Below are 22,452 nucleotides of genomic sequence, written 5' to 3'. Positions count from 1 at the left end.
AACAGCCTTTCACCTCGGGGTGAACTATTCCTCCAGCAGGGGCAGAGGTGTGGAAGGTGGACGGGGGGATGAAGGGATGAAGGGAGTGAGTTTTAGCTGGGGGAGGAGCAGCAGAGTCCAGGCTCGCCACCGACCCACGACCAAACCGCGGTGAGTCTGTGCGTAAAATCCACGTATTGTTACATTATAAACATTTGCTAGTACTTCTTGGTCACTGCAATATGATAAACATTTCAAATACCGGAGCTTAGTTATCTATTATCAATTTTTAATTTTGTTATTTTAACTTTTTAAACATGTTGCTGGTATGAGATTTATGTCATCCACGCTGGGACTTAGTCATCTCTCTTTATGTATAGGAATTTGCACCATTTTAAAGACTTTATTTTTATTTGGTTTAAAGTATTCAGAACCAAAATCTTCCTTCAGACCTTCTCTGCTGCAAGGGCGCGTTTTGGCACAACACCTGCAGAGAGACAGTGCGTCTTTGTGCGCCGCCGCTCCTCTGCGGTCTGGACCGTTAATCCCCACAAGGACGCGGAAAAACAGTCCACACGGAGGACATTCCTCCGTCTCCAGTTTCTTGGCCCCTCGGTTTTTCAAATAGGGTTTTTTACAACAAAACACAATATGCTGCTCAGTAAGTGTATCAGTCCATTTCATGCTGCAGTCGGCTTCGTTTTCCTCCTCCTCTAAATGGCACTTTGAGTTCATTCAAATCCAGTCAAAGTTAAATCACCAAGTTCAACACCTTGGTGCTGCAGGGTTAACAGAGGTGAACGCATGGCACCCCTGCACTGGTCAACCATTTTTAAGACTTCGGGGGTTCAGACTGTGCCACTTTAAATCTTTTCATGTCCATTCCTGTGGATCAAAACTGTTGATCCCACATGGGAATGTGGTTTTAAGGCATTCCAGGGAACACAATAGCAGACCAATCTGATCAAATGGCACTAATCCCCATAAGTAGGAATAATGGAAGCTTTTTGTCCAATCAAGCTCTTGAAATAAGACAAATCTAACTTTTTTTTAGAGCTGGGACTTGATAACTGAATGCATCCTGTTATTTATTTAACATCTTCAACAGAAAAGAAAACACAGATCAAATATAGTGTTAGAAACAGTTGTCCCTTTTATGAATCTGATCTGTTTTGATTCTGCACATCAGCTCATATTTTCCATAAAACGTTTTATAGTAGTATAAGAAGCCCATTGCAAGTTAATCCAAAATTATACAGAAAAAAATATACAGAAATTGACTGAACGAATGTTTCAAGACAAGTACAAGTTATTCTGAAAGAAATAGAGCTGAAATACATGACAGTATTTGATTGCTCTGAGCGTGTGTGTGGTTGTTTGTCTTTGTGTGGCTTTGCAATGGTCTGCCGCCCCCTCCAGGTATAGCCCCACCTTTTGCCTGGTGACAACTGGGATACATTTAAGGTGACCCTCGTTGCCCTGAGCAGGAATAAAGCAGGTACAGAAAATGGATGGCTGGACTATTAGATTAAGACCCATATTATCACCATTATTGTAGAGTATTGTTGAAGTTTCCCTAATTAACAGTCATAAATAAAAATGTTATACACACTGTCACTATCAAAGGCCATTTGTCCTCAGCTGTTTGTCAGACTTTCTGCTTTGGTTTCAACTTTATCCAATGAAACAAATCCCATGTTGAGGTCAGTAGCATCATACCCACCCCATGAAGTGGCAGTTAACTGAGCTCTGAGTCATCTGTAACCTTATCAACAAACGCTGTTGGCCTTTCTTATAAATGTGTTATAGGTCTTTCTAGGATTGCTCCCTGCTGTAAACCCTCTGTATTGTGAGATATTCTGATTATGGTAGATATGGATAATAACTTGAAACGTTTCTGTTTAGTAAAGCCTCTAGTTAGTCTAAACTTTAATGTGTTAGGGCCAGTAGTCGTAGCTGCAGCTTCAGGACAAGACCAGAGCAGTACGCTGCAGGGGGAACCAACATGATCCACTGAGCAGTGCCCCTCACCCTTTTTCTCTTCTCTTCTTCTATTTCCTGTCTTCAGCTCAATCCACAGCTATTGATCATAAGTATCTCATAATCATCATTAATGTTGTCCATTGTTCCTGTAGTTTGTCGTGCTGCTCTGCCCCCCTTTTTTACTCTTCTGTATATGTTAGCAGGCCAGAGCTTCAGGAGCTGCATGCTGACCTGCAGTCCCACAGTCTGATCATCCCAGTGTTTACCTCCATCGGTCTGTATAGATGTATATGTAGGATAACTACTGATATCCATCCATATCCACTATATATATATATATATATATATATATATATATATATATATATATATATATATATATAGAATAGTGGATCCTCTCTCTTTTTTCCCATAATTGAGCTTAATCCAGACTCTGAATCTTCTTCCATCTGTGTGTTTTGTCCATTTGGTTTTTGAAACGAGCGGTTCACAACACAAGTCAAACATCGAATCAGTCTTAGACCTTTATCTCTTCACAGGCCGATCAGTAGAATACTTCCAGGTTTTAAACTTAAACTCTTGTATTACTGGAGAATATTAACCCTTTCGTGGATATTGACTACTACAAGAAGTGACTATTCTGTAGCTGTTTTCTACTTATATGAGTTAGTTTGGTGCATTAGATGCACAGCAGCAGTGTATCGAACAAACCCACCATTAAAAATACAAAACAACAACAAAAAAGGAAATAAATATATTACACTTGTTATTTTTTGTTAATTCATCCATGGTTTTAAATTACCTTTTTTACATTGTAACATTATTTATTTATTTCTCATAGTATGTCTTCTGAAGTTACTAAATATCACTGTTGATCTGGTAAAGGATTATACTTCTTAACTGGTCTAGAAATCCCAAACAAATAGGCCACAGTTGTTAAATAAGCTCTGACTTGCTGGTTCATAGCGTTGCCTGAGAGTGAGAAAGTTCCCCTGGTTGAATTACAGCTGGAGCTTTTCTGTGTGGAGTTTGTATATTCTCCTTATGCTCATGCAGGTTTCCTCCACAGTCCAAGAACATGTATGTCAGACTAGTTTGTTATTTTAAACCGACCCGATGAGTAAGTAGGAACTTTTGTTTTGGTATTTTCCATTTCAGATGTGCTCCCTGCTGCTTCCTTGCCCTCTCTGGGCTCCTCTGCTGAGCCTGGTGCTCCTCTCCATCCCTGCAGCACACACAGCAAAGTGTCCCAAGCAGTGCGTCTGTGACCAGATCCAGCTCACGGTGGCTTGTGTCAACAAGAACTTGACCCAAGTTCCTCCCACTATTGATGAGGTTTCTTGTTTACACACATATAACGGCATATCTATGGCATTGTTTCCACTTTTAAACAACTTTTAAAGGGAAAGAAAAGGAAACTAAAATGTACAAGTTTCAGTGTAACCTGCAAAGGTCCAAACATTTGGAATGAGCTTGGTAGTGCTATAAAAGAGTCCGGATCTCTCTCAATTTTAAAAAAAAGATTAAAACAAAAATTATTATTAAATTATGTTTCATGTTAAATTTTTTATGTACCAATACCTGATGTATTATTTTTATAAGAATATATTTGTATCTAGGAGTTTGTTTTTTTTTTTCTTTTTTTTTCTCTCTTATTTAGGTTATAAGGATATAAGGTTATTATACTGTATGTATATGTATTATATGTTTAATTTATAGTTGTTCTGCTGTGTGACTGGGCCCCTATTCATAAGCTACAGTAGCTTCTGGGGAGTCCCATTTTACAAACCTCGATTATTATCTGTATTTGTGTTTTTTAATTATTTGTAAATAAATTCAACTCAATTCAATTCAATTCAATTCAATCCACTGAGTCCAAGCTTTAATGATTATTTGAATTACATAGACTCATTGTGTTCCATTTAATAAATGATCTCTTCCCTATATAGATCACAGTGAAGTTGGATCTTCGTGGTAATGACATTCAGGAACTTCCCACCGGGGCGTTTAAACACACTCCTTACCTGACTCACCTGTCACTGCAGCGGAGCAACATTCACAAAGTGAAGGAGGGGGCTTTCCGCGGCCTCGGCCGCCTGGTCTTCCTCAACCTGGCCGGCAACAACATTGAGATTCTCTACCAGGTGATCACATAGTTACAGTTCCCACAACCATCTTGTATCTTTGCGTCTCCACAGCTGTATAGTTTCCACCCTTTTTTTCTTTTCTTTTTGAGTCCAGGAGTCATTCGACGGCCTGTCCTCGCTGAAGCAGCTCATGATGGATCATAACCGGGTGGAGGAGATCAAGCCTGGAGCTTTCTCTCAGCTAGGCTTCCTCAACCTGCTCTCTCTCAAGCACAACCGGCTGGTCTACATCCCCAACATGGCCTTCCAGGTACACAAACACAACGTGGATAAAATGCATTAAAATGTAAACCTATAAATATTAATCAAAGACCAATAGCAAAAAAAAAGATTCAAAAGTTTACTGAAAAACCATCTCTTAGCTGAACAGCTTTCTGCTGATATTTAGCTGATGCAACCATCTAAATTAAATATATACATGCTACGGTCTGACCATTGTTGAATTATGTGAACCTCTATATTCCAAGTATACTGTCAATTAGAACTAGGTCCTATGTTGTGTTGTTTGTATTGTGTTGTATTGTGCTGTACTTAGTTCTAAGTGTTGTTGTGTTGTGGTTGTAGTGAAAGGTTGTCAAGTGATTATGTTTGATGTGTTTATTGTTGTGGAACGTCTTAATGTGACTACATGTATGTTTTGCGTAGTATAAATACAGTTATTGAGGTGGACTGCAGGAAGAATAGCTGTTGCTCTGGTCACAGCTAATGGAGATCCGAATAAATCAAACCTCCTGTTGTTGAAGCGTTTATGAAATGGGCAATAGGGATGGGCGGTATGGACTAAAAAATGTATCACGATAATTTCTGGCATTTATCCCGATAACGATTAAAATGACGATAAAAAAAATACCAATTCAACTCCACTTTTTTAACTATAATCTATATGTTACACAAAAAACTCATCAACCGGAATTTATTTATCTTTCTTTCTTTCTTTCTTTCTTTCTTTCTTTCTTTCTTTCTTTCTTTCTTTCTTTCTTTCTTTCTTTCTTTCTTTCTTTCTTTCTTTCTTTCTTTCTTTCTTTCTTTCTTTCTTTCTTTCTTTCTTTCTTTCTTCTGGCTCATTTATTTCTGGCTCCTTTCTTTCTTTCTTTCTTTCTTTCTTTCTTTCTTTCTTTCTTTCTTTCTTTCTTTCTTTCTTTCTTTCTGGCTCATTTCTTTCTTTCTTTCTTTCTTTCTGGCTCATTTCTTTCTTTCTTTCTTTCTTTCTTTCTTTCTTTCTTTCTTTCTTTCTTTCTTTCTGGCTCATTTCTTTCTTTCTTTCTTTCTTTCTTTCTGGCTCATTTCTTTCTTTCTTTCTTTCTTTCTTTCTTTCTTTCTTTCTTTCTTTCTTTCTTTCTTTCTTTCTTTCTTTCTTTCTTTCTTTCTTTCTTTCAGGCTCATTTCCTTCCTTCCTTCCTTCCTTCCTTCCTTCCTTCCTTCCTTCCTTCCTTCCTTCCTTCCTTCCTTCCTTCCTTCCTTCCTTCCTTCCTTCCTTCCTTCCTTCCTTCCTTCCTTCCTTCCTTCCTTCCTTCCTTCCTTCCTTCAATCCGGCTTTACACAAAAACGTCATCAACAGGAATTTATCATTTTTACCGCAAGATGACAAATTCTTATCGTGGGGAATTTTGTTTGTATGTTGAAGCGTTTATGAAATGGGCAATAGGGATGGGCGGTATGGACTAAAAAATGTATCACGATAATTTCTGGCATTTATCCTGAAAACGATGGCTCATTTATTTCTGGCTCCTTTCTTTCTTTCTTTCTTTCTTTCTTTCTTTCTTTCTTTCTTTCTTTCTTTCTTTCTTTCTTTCTTTCTTTCTTTCTTTCTTTCTTTCTTTCTTTCTTTCTTTCAGGCTCATTTCCTTCCTTCCTTCCTTCCTTCCTTCCTTCCTTCCTTCCTTCCTTCCTTCCTTCCTTCCTTCCTTCCTTCCTTCCTTCCTTCCTTCCTTCCTTCCTTCCTTCCTTCCTTCCTTCCTTCCTTCCTTCCTTCCTTCCTTCCTTCCTTCAATCCGGCTTTACACAAAAACGTCATAAACAGGAATTTATAATTTTTACCACAAGATGACAAATTCTTATCGTGGGGAATTTTTTTGACGGTATATCGTGAACGGTAAAATATCGCCCATTCCTAATGGGCAAACCATGTTTCTTTTCAGGGCTTGCAGAACATCAAGTGGCTTCGTCTCAGTCACAACTCACTAAACTACCTGGACATCGAGGCCTTTGCTGGTCTGTTTACACTCAACCGACTCAGTCTGGACCACAACGAGTTGCAGTTTTTCCCCACAGAGACCATGTCAAGGTGAGGTTCCCTGGTAAGATGAGCGGTCAGGGTCACCTGTGCACCGTGTTGCAATGATGGAGAAGCTCCATCATTTTCTCAGAGCTGAGAACAAAAAAACCCTGTGGTTTTAGTTATCTAACTGGTAGGACAGGTGACAGATATTGGTACTGAATATTTTATTACATGCTAAAAACAGACTCTCCGAGGTGACTCGTCTCGATCTGAGCTACAACCCCATGACGTACCTTGGAGAGGAAGAAGTGTCCATGGCCAAGCTTGCCCATCTCTTCCTGGACCACATGTCTTTGCAGGATCTGTCTAACACAGCTGTGTCTAAGTCTCCCAACCTCGTCCACCTGGACCTCAGTCACAACCAGCTGCGGGTCGTCCAGCCCTTCTCCGAAGGGTCGGCCAAGCTGGCGCGTCTCAACCTGGATGGGAACCCCATCTTCTGCAACTGCTACCTGCGCCCTCTCAGGTACGGCAGGACATTGGCTTTTACACTCGTGGCCAGAGGTGTCAAGTAACGAAGTACAAATACTTTGTTACCTTACTTAAGTACAAATTTTGGTTATCTATACTTCACTGGAGTAATTATTTTTCAGACGACTTTTTACTTTTACATTTTCACACAATTATCTGTACTTTTTACTCCTTACATTTTAAAAACAGCCTTGTTACTTTATTTCATTTCGGCCTTTAAAAAAAAAACTATCCAGTTAAATTGCTCCATCCGGATAGAGTGAATTTGGTTGTGGTTGTTTCAGATGTTCTTGTCCAGTTTTGTTCTTACATCCGTTCCCTCAGATTCCTGCAACTAAACTTGGATGTACATTCCAATAAAGGTTAGGATAAATGATAACATGCTGAAGTTTGACTTTTTGCACCATTACAATACTTATAGGCAACTAGTCATCATATCTCCTGCTCTCTGAAACACATGTTAATGCTCAATAGTACACAATATATATGGTTCTTTAATATATTTGCATTGTACTAAGATGCATTCATTTTCAATGGCTTTTGTCCTTAATGGCTTTTTCCCCCTTACATTACTTTTACTTTTATACTTTAAGTAGTTTTGAAACCAGTACTTTTATCCTTTTACTCGAGTAAAAAACTTGAGATGGTACTTTAACTTCTACAGGAGTATTTTTAAACTCTAGTATCTATACTTCTACCTGAGTAATGAATGTGAATACTTTTGACACCTCTGCTCGTGGCTTTCAGACAGTCAGACTATCAAATCTGTTGTTTTTTTTCTTTCTTTCCTATCACACGGCAGAGAGTGGGCGATCCGTCGCAAGGTGAAGCTGGTGGGCACGTGTGGAGCGCCCGCTCACCTGAGCGGGGAGAGCCTGCAGGGCGTTTACCCTGCTCAGCTGCGCTGCCAGAGCCAGCAGGCCATGATGAAGGCAGAGCTGGAGGAAGCAGCCAGGTACACGCCTCCGCCCACTGAAAACCCGGGCAAAAAAATTAAATGTCCAACCAACTGCGTCTGTGAGGTGAGTGGGTCATACGAGCACTGAAAACGGTTTCTATTTGATTTTTTTTTCTTGTTGTTGCTCTCTAATTCTTTAACTTTCTTGCTTTTGCCTGCAATGTACAGTAAAGCTAAAAATCAGAAGAGTAATTCCACCCTCTTGTGTGTACCTAAGATAAAGCTAAGAAAAAACCTGAATCTTACTGAATAAAAAAGAAAACCTCTGTAATTCATGATGAGTTACACTGAAACTTTATTGTACCAGACTGGGAGAACTTGTTGAACCTGCCAGAAACACGCCCCCGGGGAGTTGTACAAGAGGAATCATAACCAAACTACCGCAGTTGGTTCTTTTCAATTGAAAAATATTTTATTAAATTATTTCTCACAGGAGTCATGATTTCAGTCTCTTCAGATATTCGTTGTAGAGGGTTACAGCTGTGGGCAGGAAGGATTTCCTGTAGCGGTCTGTGCTGCAGCAGATCTGAAGAAGCTCTGACTGAAGACGCTCCCTTACTGAATCACTCAGTTGTGAAGACGACACTCAGAGTTGTCCATGGTCTTATTCATTTTATGAAGTATCCTCCTTCAGAACAGAGCCAGCCTTCTTTATCAGTTTCTTTAAGTCACTGGCTCCTCCGACAGATGACTGCAGATGTGATTGAACTGTCTACAGCAGACTTGTGGAAGTAATGAAGTAAAGTCTGCTCTGTCCTGTCTGATAAACAGCATCAGTGTTTTATCTCCAGTCCAGTCTGCTGTCCGGGTGAACATCAACGTATTTATGTTCCTCCACTTCTTCCCCCGGGATGGAAAAACCATTTGACTTCATTTTAAGTCCACAATCATCTCCTTTGTCTTGTTCACACTCTAGAGTCCAGTGTGGAGGAGGCCCTTGTTGAATGACTGAACGTCTCACTGCTCATCTTTATATCTCTGCTTACCTTCCCTACCCACCTAGGTGGAGACATTGTTAATGTGTATTGTTGATTGTTTTATGTTGTATTGTTGTGGCCATGGTGGCAATGAAGTTTCCCCTTTGGGGATTATTAAAGTTGAATCCTATCCTATCCTATCCTATCCTATCCTATCCTATCCTATCCTACCTTTGTGCTCTTGTTATTGCACTTTTTTTTCCTCTTTATTGCACCTTTGAGCTAATTAGGGCCCGAGCACTTACAGTGTGAAGTCCCCATTGTATCTGTAGGAAATGTTAATTTTTCCGACGAAATGAGGGCGTTTTTGCCCTCCTAAACATGCTCCAAAAGTCACAACATTTTGCACGCAAGCCAGGCCTGGCGAGAAATTTAATATTTAATGGTTTGCATTAATGGGCGTGGCAAAATGGCTCAACAGCGCCCCCTAAAAAACTTTGTGCCTCAAGCCCCACAATACTGTTTGAAGTACATTCACGAAAATCGGTGCAAACCTGTATCATGTCGCAACTTAAAGAAAAGTCTCTTGGTGCCATGGCCGAAACCGAACAGGAAGTCGGCTATTTTGAATTAATCGTGTAATTTTGGCACAATTTATGCCATTTCTTCGGCCGCTTCTTCGCCCGAACCGTAACATGCACCCAGGTGTGTTATACATCAAAATGTGCATCTCCATCCTGCGACGATGCGCATTACTTTTCTCAGTCAAAAGCGTTACCGTGGCGACGATAGACGCCAAAAAGCGCGCCCCCCCCCCCCCTTCATCTGATTGGTCCATATTTGATAGTTCCTACTTTCTGCCATAACTTTTGAATGGTTTGACATAAAGAGTCATGGGTGGTGTCATCGGACTCGATTTTGTGTCCTTGACATTTATTGGTGAAAATTGCACGCGCGAGGACCCGTTCATCGCTGCTTGCAGCTTTAATTGTTCTTTGATATTCTGTGTCCACAGGCGGAGACGCACCACTCTTCATGTGAGAACCGTGGTCACACCAAGGTGCCCCGGGGTTTCTCTCCAGACACACGTCTCCTTGACCTACGCGACAACCACTTCCACCAGCTACCCAGCAACAGCTTCCCCGGCGTGACCCAGGTGGTGTCTCTGCACCTGCAGCGCTGCAAGATTGTGGAGGTGGAAGGAGGGGCTTTCAGTGGGATGAAGGGGCTGATATACCTGTACCTGTCTGAGAACGACCTCTCCTCCCTCAGTCCTGATGCCTTTAAAGGTCAGTTTTAAAGGAAAGTTCAAATCTGTAGGGAGCTTGATTTTAATGAGTTGTTTTACACGTTTCTGTAATCTAAATCCACAGGTCTCCCTCAGCTGACTTACCTTCACCTGGAGAAGAACCGCTTCGTGGATTTCCCTAAAGGAGCCTTCAAGCTGGTGCCCCATCTGCTGGCACTTCACTTGGAGAACAACACCATCTCCAAGCTGGAACCAGGGGCCATGACGGGGGTGGAGCGTCTCCGAGCCCTTTATCTCACCGGGAATGCCATCGCACACGTGTCGCCCAGGGCTCTGGACCACGCCAACGACCTGGACACGCTCCACCTGGGGGGAAACAAGCTGAAAGGGGTTCCCACTGAAGCGCTGAGCAAGGCGGGGAACATCCGGGACCTCAGGCTGTCCGGCAACGCCATCCAGTGGGTGGGACCAAACGCCTTTCAGCCTCTGGAGAACTCGCTGAAGGAGTTGTATCTGGATAACATGGGGCTGGAGAGAGTGAGTAGGATATATACCGGTATACAGGACTGTCTCAGAAAATTAGAATATTGCGATAAAGTCTTTTATTTTCTGTAATGCAATTAAAAAAACAAAAATGTCATACATTCTGGATTCATTACAAATCAACTGAAATATTGCAAGCCTTTTATTATTTTAATATTGCTGATTATGGCTTACAGTTTAAGATTAAGATTCCCAGAATATTCTCATTTTTTGAGATAGGATATTTGAGTTTTCTTAAGCTGTAAGCCATGATCAGCAATATTAAAATAATAAAAGGCTTGCAATATTTCAGTTGATTTTTAATGAATCCAGAATGTATGACATTTTTGCATTACAGAAAATAAAGGACTTTATCACAATATTCTAATTTTCTGAGACAGTCCTGTATATAGATTTATATATAAATAAATAAAAAAATATATATATAGTTCTAATTATATATATATATATATATATATATATATATATTATATAAATAAATAAATAAATATATGCTCCAAGCGCTTTCTGTCAGTCTGTTACTCATCACCTCTTTTAACCGAGTTAATCTCTCATATTTAAGATGTCGCAGGACTCCCTGGCAGGTCTGGGTTCAGGGTTGAGGAGTTTGTTCCTGGAGGGCAACCAGCTGGAGGAGGTGCCCGACTTCCAGATGCTCACATCTCTGGAGGTCATCAACCTGGCTGACAACCCTCTGATGTGTGACTGCCCTCTGCTGCCACTACGCATGTACGACTAATCGCAGCCACAGCCAAGCTCTTTAAAATCCCATTTAAATTGATATTAATATAAACAATTATTTTTGAGGTCCAGATATTACGATAGTTGCTACTATGTAAAATGACAATGTGTTTGAGGAATTTAATCAAATAATTTGATCTTTCCTGTTCATCTAGGTGGATTGAGAAAGTTAACCTGAAGGTACGAGCCACGTGTGCGAATCCTCCTGAATTGAGGGGTCGAATGGTCAAGGACGTCCACATCTTCAAGGCCTGTCCTGGTGGGGAGAGTCTCCCGGACCCGCCTGCTGGCACCCCAAACCCGCCCAGGGCAGCCAAGGCTGCCAAACGCAAACCAGCGCACCAAGCCAGTGGCCTTCAGCGGGCCAAAACATCCAAGGCCAAGAGACAGCCACGTGAAAATCAGAACACAAAACAGGGAGCTGCAAATACATCCACAAAGAAACGCAGCGTGGGTTAAATGTACGACCCGAATCTGACTCGTACTGATGTTTTAGAAACTGAACGTCCATTAAACTGGCCCAGACCAAGATAAATGTTTAGGTTAAGCATTTGACTGAACTGTCAGGTCATTAAATAGCTCGTACACCATTTTTCAGTTGGTTGACGTAAAAAAAAAGACCTTTCCTTTCATGTTCCCTGCTGGCATTAAGTCTGGGAATATAGGGCAAGCGAGCCAGTTAAGAAGTAACAAACCTGAAGAGTACATACCACGATAATAAAAACAAAATAAATAGTTTGAAAGCATTTATTTTGAAGTCTGAAGTGACCACCAAATCAAAAGATCACAAAAATGAACCTAAACTTGTAATTTATGGCCACAGAAGTCTGAAAATGTGTTATTTACAGACGATGAGCGTGGAAATATTCAGCTTCTCTGTCTTTATCTCCACAGACTTTCACATCAACACCAGTTTCAACTAGAGGCAGATATGCAGAGTTGAGCGGCTTAAACCCTTAAAACCAGCTGCTGTGAGCAGAGACGTGAAGACGGGGTTGAAAACTGAGCTTTCATACTTGATTAAATGTACATTTGCACGATAGTTTGATGCTGGAGAGAGGTAGAGTCCCGAACTCCAACCCCCCAAATTACTATGGAAAATGACTTTACTTAAAGCATGTCACACATTTCATCAATATGTCTCTTTTAAAAACCCAGTCCTCTATTTTTAAGCGTTAAATTGCATTTGGATCAACAAAGATATTTAGCAAGTAAAGACAGATATCACCAAATAGTAAAGTTCCTCAGCTGTGATGCTTTGCAAGGTTTTTTCTTAAGTCCCCAGCTGCTGTTTGTTGTCAATTGTGCTTTTAGTTGTCTTCAGCAAGTGAAGAGTAGCGTTATAAGGACAAAAACATCTTAAAAGAAGGTCCCCGTCTAAACTGTGACAAACTATCCCATCAACGGTTTACGGTGTATTTTTAAGCATTATACACTTAATCTGGCTTCTCCTGTGACATCAATAATCAATGGAAGGCCCTCACGTTTTACTGACGATGTGATACACTTCAGGTGACGAACCATTCACGTTATTCTGATGTAGCAGGATTGGTTTCTTCTGCAACTTTGAATTTTAAGATGTTTTTATGAAAACTGTTTTTTAAGTTTAAGTGATTTACAACCTCCATTGTGCTGTTGCTACGCTTTTTCTTTAACCTTATGATATGAACGATATAGCTACCACATTGGTTGTATGCTCCATCGGTGTTGTCGTCTATAGACATTCAGGCCTCATTTATTACACTTAATCACCTCACTTGCTTAGTAGATGAAGAAATAATGGGAGCCGCCCACACCTGTCCTATTAAGACTTTTTGAAGCAGCTGTGGGGAAATAAAGAAGCATGCAATAAATAAAGAACAATCATTTCCAGTCTTAATTTAAATTTCATTGTGAAAACCCTCAAATCATAACAGACTCTGCACTTTTGTATTTTATAACAGGCTCAAATGACAAGATGTACAAATACTGTATATGTTTTATCTACACATGCAGCTCCAGTTGAAAATAAGGAGATACAGTGAATGTCAGTAATAAAAACACGCTCTGCTGTTATTTGATCAAATGAAAAAGATGGTTTCTTCAGTAGTTATTTTCAACTCCTGCATCCGACCATCAAACACTACTTATGAAGAAAATGTTAGCAAATCAGTACATTTATGAAAATGGTTTTAATTATAACTGGATATTTACAATGAAAATATCTGGATACAAGTCAATGAAAATAACATCTTACAACAAATAAGTCTGTTATTGTAACATGAAGCGTTTTCATCGCCACATCCTGCACAAATGTCTGTAGTGGAACTAAGATTGGAGAAAAGGAGGTATGGTAGTCTAAACTCTCAGGATCTGCTGATCTTTAATGAAATGTCATTGTTTATTGAAATTACATTTCATTCATTATCTTCCATTTAAAATCCTTCTTATGTCATATCATTATTTCAGCGTCATGCTACCGTCATTTCCGCATCCTCTTGGTCTTGTTTTTCATTGTCACTCAGCTCCATGTTTCTTTCCTCCGTGAAGCTCTTCTTGAATGAGTCGTGCTCTCCCCCCATTTCTCCTCCCAGAGTTTTTGTGCGTTTCATCCTTTGATGTGTGATGCCTTCCTGGTACAGTTCAGGGTTTAAATGCTCCTCGGTTTCCTCCACTTTGATTCCGCCCTCAGAGATCTCCTGAGGCCTCCCCGGGGGCTCAATAGGGGTTTCCATCTCCATCTCCTCGACTTTCACCGTCACTGCAAAAACTACAGACAGAAGTCAGTCAGCCAATATTAAAAATCAGACACTTCTGTGACACATAAGCCCCAAGAAGATATGTAATCAGCAGCTAATCTCGCTTTGAAGAAATGTCAGTCTGAGGTGTTGTCGGTTTCACGTAGAAGCATAAATTTCATTACAGGTGATCACCAAGCGGCTTTCCCAAATCCAACTCAGCCTGGATCATTTCTTGTGTCCTCTGCTTTTTCCCCACATCCCAGTAATGATCTGACATGCTGACATGTTTGCTGCATTAACACCGCTCGCTCGTTTGATTGCGTCATCACACGCCGTTATTAATTGTTCGGTTTTTTCCCCACTTATTCCACCGAACGTTTTTTTTTTTGCTATTTTCGGCCGAACAATTTCGGTTACCGAACATTCGGTGCATCACTAGAGAAAAGCCGAAGAAACGTAACTACATTTATTTCTATAAATGTTGGTATCTGATTTCATTTAAGAAAAGCCTTAGGTTTCATTAAGTATCTATCTGTCTTCTTTTGTTTTTCCTTGAATAAATGCCCTCATTTAAGAGTAGACAAATTATTTGTAAAATGTTCAAATTTAAGCTGGTATCATCCACAATGCATCTTTTGCATTTTTAAACTTCATTCAAACATTTAGGCTGTTGACTTGGTTCAAGTGTTTACTTATAACTGGAACATGAAATAATATTTTCCTCCCCCTTAATAGTTTAAAAACCTGATCCATGACTCAGAAACAGGTGGGGTAGGATCCAAATCGGGAGGCATGGGATCCATTAAAAACGTACAAGTTAGTGTGCAGAAGTGACAGAAATGAAGAAATAAAAGAAAATCAAAACACTAGAAAACAAAACTCCTCAGATATTTGTGAGTTTCTTCTAAAAAATGTTACAAAGCAGAATTTAAGTGTCTGACTCAATGATCGATCAGTGATCAAAGTTTTTATTGATTTGCTGAATTGTTGTTAATGGTTCACTCAAGAAATCAAGAAGATTTGGTGTTTAAAAAATGTAATGTTTTTCTTTTTTCAAGCACTGCATCACTTTGAGCGTTTCCCTCCAAGATAATTGTATTTAAAAAAAATTACCAAACAATATATTGATCAATAATGCAGTCAAGTCATCAAGAAGAGTTTTCTTTTTCTTCTTCTTTTTTTTTGATCAAAGCAGATTTTACACACCGGATGTGTTTTTGTTAAGTTTGTACTTTCTGGTAACGTCATAAATCCTGAAAAGTGCCAAAAACTTTTAATCACTGAGCTCTGCGTTTTGTCTCACGCTGGTATCTAAAAGAAACACGATGACTCTGAAAGATGTCCACTTACTCTCTTGCTCCTCTGGTTCGGTTTTGGGCTGGATGAGCGGTGGTTCCGGAGGACGGCTCTGAGAGCGTTCAGCGTCAACTTCAGTCGGCTGATCGGCGTCACTCGCGTGGTCATGCGAGATCCCCTTCCTGTAACCCCTCCTTTCTACATGAAGCAAAACAAGGTAATTTCCCACAACTTTATAAAATCTAAGAGGGGGTAAACACCACTTGGGGCGCATTCACACTAGCCACGTCGCATCTCACTGTGCCCAGGCTTGATCGACCCTTCTTCCCAACTCTCCCAGTGTGCAGTCCCAGAATCAACACGAAGGAGAACAGCACACAAACTTTGATGGCAACAGCAGTGACTTTGGGGCTTTTTTGAGTTGTGCTGGTCAGATCCGGTTCTCTCACCTTACTGAATCTGTAAGGATTGTGACAACGAAGTGTCGAATCTACACATCATTAGGGCTGCAACGATTCGTCGACGTTGTCGACAAAAATCGATAATTAAAATTGTCGACAATGAATTCCATTGTTGACAGACGTGTTTTTCCAATAGAGTGAGGCATCCCACTTCAATACAATCTCTGCGAGAGTCGTGCATTCACGATAGCGTCTCAGCGCAGCTGCGCGTAATAAAACTTCAAAAGTTTGGGAGGATTTTAGCCTCGATACGGCGAATAAAAAGATGACTTGCAAGGTTTGCAAAGCCGACCTTCCTCATCACGGGAGCACGTCAATGCATTTGAAGAGCAAATCGGACAGTTGGGCGAAACGGACTCGCCTTGGTAAGATATTAAGCCTATTTTGGCTTTAAAAGAGAGCTTTAACTTTATGCCTGACTGCAGAGCCGTCTGGGAGATTTGCGAGGCCCTGTGCGAAATGGCTGGGGGGGCGCAACATTTTTGGGTTTTTCGGGTCGGATCGGGTGTCTATATGCGCAATTTTAACTCTCCAATTAGCAAAATACTGGATACCTTCCCCTGCCTCATCATCATTTGACTTGCCTCGACACGGGGCCCCACGGCTGCTTGAGACCCGGTCGGATCGTGATTTTTGTAACAAATTTATCAAACGAGCCTTTCAGAGGAGGCATTAAACTCTTCCATTTTCTTTAGTTTTTTTCTTTTTTCATCCCCTGATGGAAATTTCCTGAATCTGTCTCGTTCTCTCGACATTGTGTGACAGTTTGTTCCAACTCCACCGTCTGGATCAGAGCAGCTGTGTCTGCGCTTGGTCTGATCAGTTGTATTGAACAACAGACACGCGCATCATTGCACATATATTTATTGATATGCACAGACTAGTACACATTTAGGTCTGTAATGGAACGTGACTGTTGATATTTATAAGGGAAAAAAGAAAAAAAAAAACGAAAAAAGGAGGTTTTTTTCCCAATTTTTTTCCAAAAACTGCCCATAGCGCGAGGCCCCTTGGGGCGCGAGGCCCCGTGCGGTCGCACGATTCGCACACCCCTTGCGGCGGCCCTGCCTGACAAAAGTATTTTTTTTTTTTGTAACTTATTTTTTATTCAAATTTTCTTTCAACAATTACAGTGTCAGGGTAAATCAAACATGCATAGTTAAGCACTCATCCTTATATCAGTGTCCTTGTTCAGTAACAATGGTGGTGTCCTCTTCTCGTCTTCTGTAATCAGTCCATTTTTCACATTTATCCTCGAATTGTGCCTCTTGTAGTCTCAGTTTATGTGTAATTTCTGACAAAAGTATTTTAAATTAAATTAAATCAGATATTTGGAGAAACTGCGTTTAGTGTCTGTGGGCGCATCTTGGAAGAGAGACGCAGGGATTGAGGCAGCAGTCTGTCAGCAGCATTCTCTCCCTCCACAGCAATGTAATGGCCAAGCGATTCATTTGTTAAATTAATTCGTTTCATTCTTAACTTTGTTTATTTTATGTTATTTATTAGTATTATTTGAGCCACTCACAGCCTACTCTTGTTGATATAACCTCAATAAAAATTGATGTAGCGCGAAAGGCGAAAAAAGGCTTGTGCGATGATGACAATGATGAATTTGCATCTGACTTTCAGTCAGGTGCCTATGAAATGTCAATTATCCATCAAGCTCCACAATGATCATGTTAACATTAAATCAGATACATTAGTCTGGACATTTCTCTTGCGGGACGGGAGAACACACTAAATCAATGCATCTCTATTATTGTGCGCCGTGCGGGCATGAATTCATTGTTTTGCGGGCGGGGCGGGAGCAGGATGAAGAAAACAGTCCTGCTATATCAGGGCTCTAGTGCCATCTTTCTTGTGTTTATTATCATTTGCCACATAATTAAAGCAACCTCTTTCAAAAAAATTTTTAAATTACTAATTATCCGATTAGTCAACTAATCGTTTCAATAGTCGGTGACTAGTCGACTATTAAAATAGTCGTTAGTTGCAGCCCTACACATCATGCTTCTTCTGTGTACAGGTCCTGTTCCACATGCAGATGCCACCGTGCCATGCTCAAGCTCACCTCTCCCACCCGGAGACCAGGAGTCGTGCCGTACTCGAGCATGGAAAGGAGCACTCACACTAAACAAACCGGACTGAAGGGGTCGTGTTTGGGCACAGTAAGCGTTGCCTAGTGTGAGTGAACCGTTATTGTGTTGAGGACAGACACAAGAGCGTACATTCAGAATTAAAACATACTTTTTTTCCCGAATATAAAGTGCCTTGGTCTCTTCCGTGCCACCTGATTTTCAGCTGAATCCACTAGAAAACAGAATAAAACACTGGTCACGTGAATTGTTATTTAGATGCAACTATCCCCCCACCAATAGAAGGTAAGAGTTTAAACTAAACTACATAGGAAAAACAAGTGAAACACTCTTATTTGGGTTCTCTCTGCAGTGACACTTGCAGGACTGAATATTTCCATGGGGGATATTTACCGAGTCCATGCGGCGGCTGGAGCTGGTAGCCCACGACCTCACACCAGCCTACAGGGTAGATGTCTGGGGACTGGTGGTCGATCCACTGGTCAAACTCGTCATCCCAGCCGTCAAAGTGGATCAGCAGCAGGCGGCCGACACAGCGCTTCACGGTGGCCACACACACCAGCCGTGGCTCCATCAGGTCCACCGCTTCTAGCTTCACGTTGGGGGAGAAGCCGTGACCTGGATAGTCCTGGAAGGGGGCACCCTTAGTATTAAAGTTTGAAACTACAAGCAAGATGGTCTTGGTCCATTAAGAAAACCAACTCTGAGCCATCAATACTTGTAGTTGTTGTTTTTTTTCTTCCAAAAACCATTTCACAATCTGTATTTTCACAACAAAACTTCCTGTCTTACTGCGTTAAACAGTGTTGTTGGTGCAGCTTTGGCTCCGGTTTCCTCCAGGTACATCTCCCAGGTGAAGGTCTGAGGATCATAACCTATCAGGAAACACACGTATATTGCACACAGTTCATCGATAGCAAGGACTCTTATCTTATCCTCCTTTCGCTGCATAAACTGAGATCACTAATTAATCAAAACATAGTAAAGCAAACCATCACCAGCGCAGCAAAGTACCCGAGTGCCAGAGGCCTCAATTTAGGACACGCAAAGCAAAATGGGAGTTTTATATTTACCTTGTGGGACTGTGAGAGGGACATTGTGATCTTTACAGAAGTTAATTGGTAAAACTGCGTGAGAGGAAGCGTGGTAGCAGAACGAGTCGGAGCCATTGTTTGATGTGACGCCATCGATGCCCACCATCAGGTAACCATCGAACAGCACCTGGAGATGCAGCGAATAAAACAGGGATACAGTCACCAGTCAGCTGATTACTACCAAAATGAATATGTAATCCAGCAGGACCACCTGTCTTTAATATATGAATATAAAAATAGGTGCTTTACCTTCTGTACAGTGGCCACACAGATATTTCCCAGGTTGAGGGGGTCAATGGCCTCCAACTTCATTCCTACTTCGAAGAAAGTCTCCCCCATGTAAGTGAACCTGGGCTGTGGGAACAGGGACAATAACATTCACTACCACACCTTACAGAAGAGTAGCTATAAACTAAGAAAGGATGAATATTTGTATTAGTTTCAACGTATTTGATCAAATCTGGGCCAAACTGTTGAAATGAATCAAAGAGAAACAATGCTCTAGTAACATGACGTAACCCTTTAAATGGTGTCACCAGTACCAGTCCGCAGGAATTATTGTTTAAACTAAAAATAAGTTTGTCATTCTCCAGGGTCATATGATGCAGACTTCGTTTGAGAAAATACTTTCACAGACGTTTTTCTCTGTCCATCTTCGTAGAAGTCAACACCGATATGACCTAATGTCCAACTGATGGGTAGAAAGATCCCCACAATTCCCCCAATGTGGATGCGTTCATAAACCCACTCACAATTGTTATATGCAGCTTACATTTAACACCTTTTCTGTGATTGCAAGTTTCTGTGCTGTGCTCGTGTTCAACTTTTCAACCAATTGCAGCACAGCGGTTGACTGGCAGAGGGGAACTTATGCAAACGAAAACCAAGAAATGCTTCCTCTTATTTGAAAGCGTCTTATCGTCCCATCGAGGAGCTGCGACGACAGAAAAACACCTGCTGGGGGATTGCTGAAAGTTAACTACCATGACGTGTGGAGATAAAGCAAAGAGACACCAACAACTCAGCAGCAGAAAAGATTAGAGGATAAGGAAGGAGGTGTTGGAGCTGTCTGTTGACTTCAAGTGATAAATCACATGCAGGACTAACATTTTATTACCTTTTTAAAGAGAGTGGATGTGCTGTCGCCATTGCATTTCAAAACGCAGGACGCTTCCGCGCTTCCTATGAAAAACAAGAAAAGATTTAATAAATTTACTTTTCTTCTGAACAAATCTCGCAGCAAAAAGCAAAAACTCTACAATTTTCAAACTACCGGTAAATATTGACCAGAGATTGGCCAGCTGATACGTTTCAAATCTATTTAGTGCACTATTTTGGATATTTACAAAGCGTTACACATACACCCAACAAAATGGATGTGAAAACACAATCTATGTTTGTTTTTTTAAAGGCAAGTAAGATGTGTCCTACAGTCCTGCATCCCTTTATCCTTGTTCATAAAACTTACCAGCTGGTTTGACGGCATGACCCACTTTGGCAGACCAGCCTATCGGGTGAACCAGGGGACTCCACATGTGGCACCAGAAGTCAGCGACTATATTCTCAGGGGCGTCACTTTGGTCTGCGTACACCAGCCGCAAACGACCACCAAAAATAGAGTCTATAAAGGCCCTGCGGGTCCGGGTCACGTACTTGGGATCCACCACCTCCACGCGCATGCCCACCTTGAAAGATGTCTTCGTGTTCTCTGCCAGCTGTGCAGAGGGAGCAGGTAGAGATGCCGATTGTGTGTCAAATTAGATCAGTGAAAAGAAACTTTATACGACATAAGATTTGACCCAGATGTGTCAAACCCAAGGCCAAATCTGAAAACCCCACCTGATTTTATCTGGCCATTGAGAAACATGGACATATAACTCTGTTGCTTTAGAGACTTAGATTAACCACAACTACAACTTAGTTTCATTAGCTGGTTCATGGCGGCTTCAACCCAACAGATGGATGCATCTCAAATTAGCCATTGGGTGGATTTGAGGCAAAAATGTCAACAAAAACAAAAACTAATGAAGAGGGAAGACAATTCAAAGAAAGGTGAGAAGTAACATGTAAACATTTTTGCCAAATGGAGGGAAACCCATGCCATAATGAAACAAAACGGTTTCATGATGGAACTTAAAGAAACAAATGTGTCGACCTTTACTACCAAGAAAAACAAAAAAATTAAAAAGCAGAATTTTCTTTGTGGTGAGAAGGTCAATTTGATTGCCACGTCTCTACAAAAGTAATAACTTTGCATCAGCTATAAATAGTTAAATACAAAAGATAGTTATATAGTTGCAATAATAATTTTAAAAAGTACATACAATTAAGAAGTCTTGAGATTGTTTACCAAATTGCTGATGTGGTTTGATTAGAGCTAGAATCCGACACCGCTGGTTTAACCTTTATAAATTAAAATAATGATATCTCTTAACATTAAACTTACCTTCAAGCTGAAGTCGACAGGTAGAGTGGTGGCTCCCACCAGCTTTTTCATCAGATATTCTTTCCAATCTGGGATGTTCTGCACATCTACAGACACAATTTATCAAAAGGTGGAAAATATTAAAATAAAACAATAAAAAAAACCTGTGTTCAATTTGAATACCCTGGGCTCTCGTGGAGCATGTTACGGGTTGTGACTGCAAACCTCACCTTGTGGTGGCACAAGGAGTTTACTCGTCATGGCGCACCATCCGATCGGGTTCATCTCTCCTAAAACCAAGTTGCACCAGAAATCACGGCTGTTGTCGTGCTCGAAGCCTTCGTATCGCAAAAGAGCTTTGTATCCTACGATGGAGGAGGAGAAGTTAGATAACCGCTCAAGTTACTCCTTTGTCAAGAAACTCGATAAGTTTATTCAAACAGAGATATGAGAAGTCAGAGCAAAATGTTTGCAACTCATTGAAAAAAAAAAAATCAGTTACAGCCATTAAATCAGAACCTGTCAATGTAGCACTCATTAGTTGCTAGACAACAATAAGATTTACATGGCATCCAGTCTTTAACAGTGTTGTTTCTAAGAACCCTGACCAAAAATTTTTATGAAAATTAAAAAGACAAAAACCACCTGCAATCTGGATGACGGTAGCGATCCAGTAGACTTTACTAGGAAGGACTGCATTTGAGTTCAGGACCTCCACCTTCATCCCAACAGTGATGTCGTCCCAGTGAGCATACAGAGGAGCCTGAATAAGAGTTCAACCAGAGGTTATATTCTCAACAACAGTATATTTCTGATCATTTTCATTGTCCTAATCGTAGCTACATTAAACAACATGTAAACGCTAAAGATTTTCCACAGCTTACATAATTCAGTTTTCCCCCTGCATTTAGTGAAATAACTTAAGTTAATAAACTGGAAAACTCGTAGTTCCTAGAGTATCTAAATGTAGATTTGGAGGGCGGGCGTTCTGCTATCAGGCACCATTACTATGGAACCAACTTCCAATCTGGGTTAAGGAGGCTGACACCACCTCCACCTTTAAAACTGAACTTAAAACCTTTCTGTTTAGTAAA

General features: G+C 40.7%; 2 protein-coding genes across 4 annotated transcripts in view; one reads left to right on the top strand and one right to left on the bottom strand.

Moving 5' to 3' along the window:
- The first annotated feature begins 63 nt into the window (after window positions 1–63).
- On the top strand, window positions 64–13,321 carry chadlb (chondroadherin-like b). Of its 2 annotated transcripts, none has more exons than XM_061708978.1 (11): window positions 64–150; window positions 3,121–3,297; window positions 3,912–4,106; window positions 4,204–4,359; window positions 6,248–6,393; window positions 6,572–6,853; window positions 7,661–7,880; window positions 9,749–10,022; window positions 10,107–10,519; window positions 11,088–11,254; window positions 11,422–13,321. In XM_061708978.1, exons 2-11 carry the CDS (start codon window positions 3,121–3,123, stop codon window positions 11,723–11,725), a joined length of 2,334 nt encoding a protein of 777 aa, XP_061564962.1. In that variant the 5' UTR covers window positions 64–150; the 3' UTR covers window positions 11,726–13,321. The 2 variants fall into 2 exon arrangements, with proteins under 2 accessions (XP_061564962.1, XP_061564964.1); XM_061708980.1 differs by lacking the exon at window positions 64–150 and adding an exon at window positions 2,165–2,236.
- The window catches only part of l3mbtl2 (L3MBTL histone methyl-lysine binding protein 2), a 29,168-nt gene continuing 19,682 nt past the window's right edge, over window positions 12,967–22,452 (bottom strand). Inside the window, exons 4-15 of one of the 2 annotated variants that reach the window (XM_061708977.1) lie at window positions 22,004–22,121; window positions 21,589–21,723; window positions 21,380–21,465; window positions 20,402–20,648; window positions 20,051–20,115; window positions 19,183–19,287; window positions 18,913–19,060; window positions 18,632–18,714; window positions 18,233–18,467; window positions 17,991–18,053; window positions 15,337–15,480; window positions 12,967–14,015 (exon numbers count right to left, since the gene is read on the bottom strand). In XM_061708977.1, the coding sequence (XP_061564961.1) occupies window positions 13,717–14,015; window positions 15,337–15,480; window positions 17,991–18,053; window positions 18,233–18,467; window positions 18,632–18,714; window positions 18,913–19,060; window positions 19,183–19,287; window positions 20,051–20,115; window positions 20,402–20,648; window positions 21,380–21,465; window positions 21,589–21,723; window positions 22,004–22,121 (1,728 nt within the window). In that variant the 3' untranslated portion in view covers window positions 12,967–13,716. The remainder of the gene's footprint in view (window positions 14,016–15,336; window positions 15,481–17,990; window positions 18,054–18,232; window positions 18,468–18,631; window positions 18,715–18,912; window positions 19,061–19,182; window positions 19,288–20,050; window positions 20,116–20,401; window positions 20,649–21,379; window positions 21,466–21,588; window positions 21,724–22,003; window positions 22,122–22,452) is intronic. The other variant, XM_061708976.1, reaches the window with a different exon arrangement.

This window comes from Cololabis saira, chromosome 19, assembly GCF_033807715.1.
Source record: "Cololabis saira isolate AMF1-May2022 chromosome 19, fColSai1.1, whole genome shotgun sequence".
In the NCBI taxonomy this organism is placed as follows: Eukaryota; Metazoa; Chordata; class Actinopteri; order Beloniformes; family Belonidae; genus Cololabis; species Cololabis saira.
Note: the sequence above shows the minus strand (reverse complement) of the source record. Positions and strands in the feature narration are given on the sequence as shown.

Coding starts and splice junctions, on each gene's coding strand:
- chadlb (XM_061708978.1), top strand. CDS start 3,121: ATGTGCTCCCTGCTGCTTCCTTGCCCTCTCTGGGCTCCTCTGCTGAGC. Junction 10,520..11,087: donor ATAACATGGGGCTGGAGAGA/GTGAGTAGGATA, acceptor CTCATATTTAAG/ATGTCGCAGGACTCCCTGGC. Junction 11,255..11,421: donor CCTCTGCTGCCACTACGCAT/GTACGACTAATC, acceptor CTGTTCATCTAG/GTGGATTGAGAAAGTTAACC.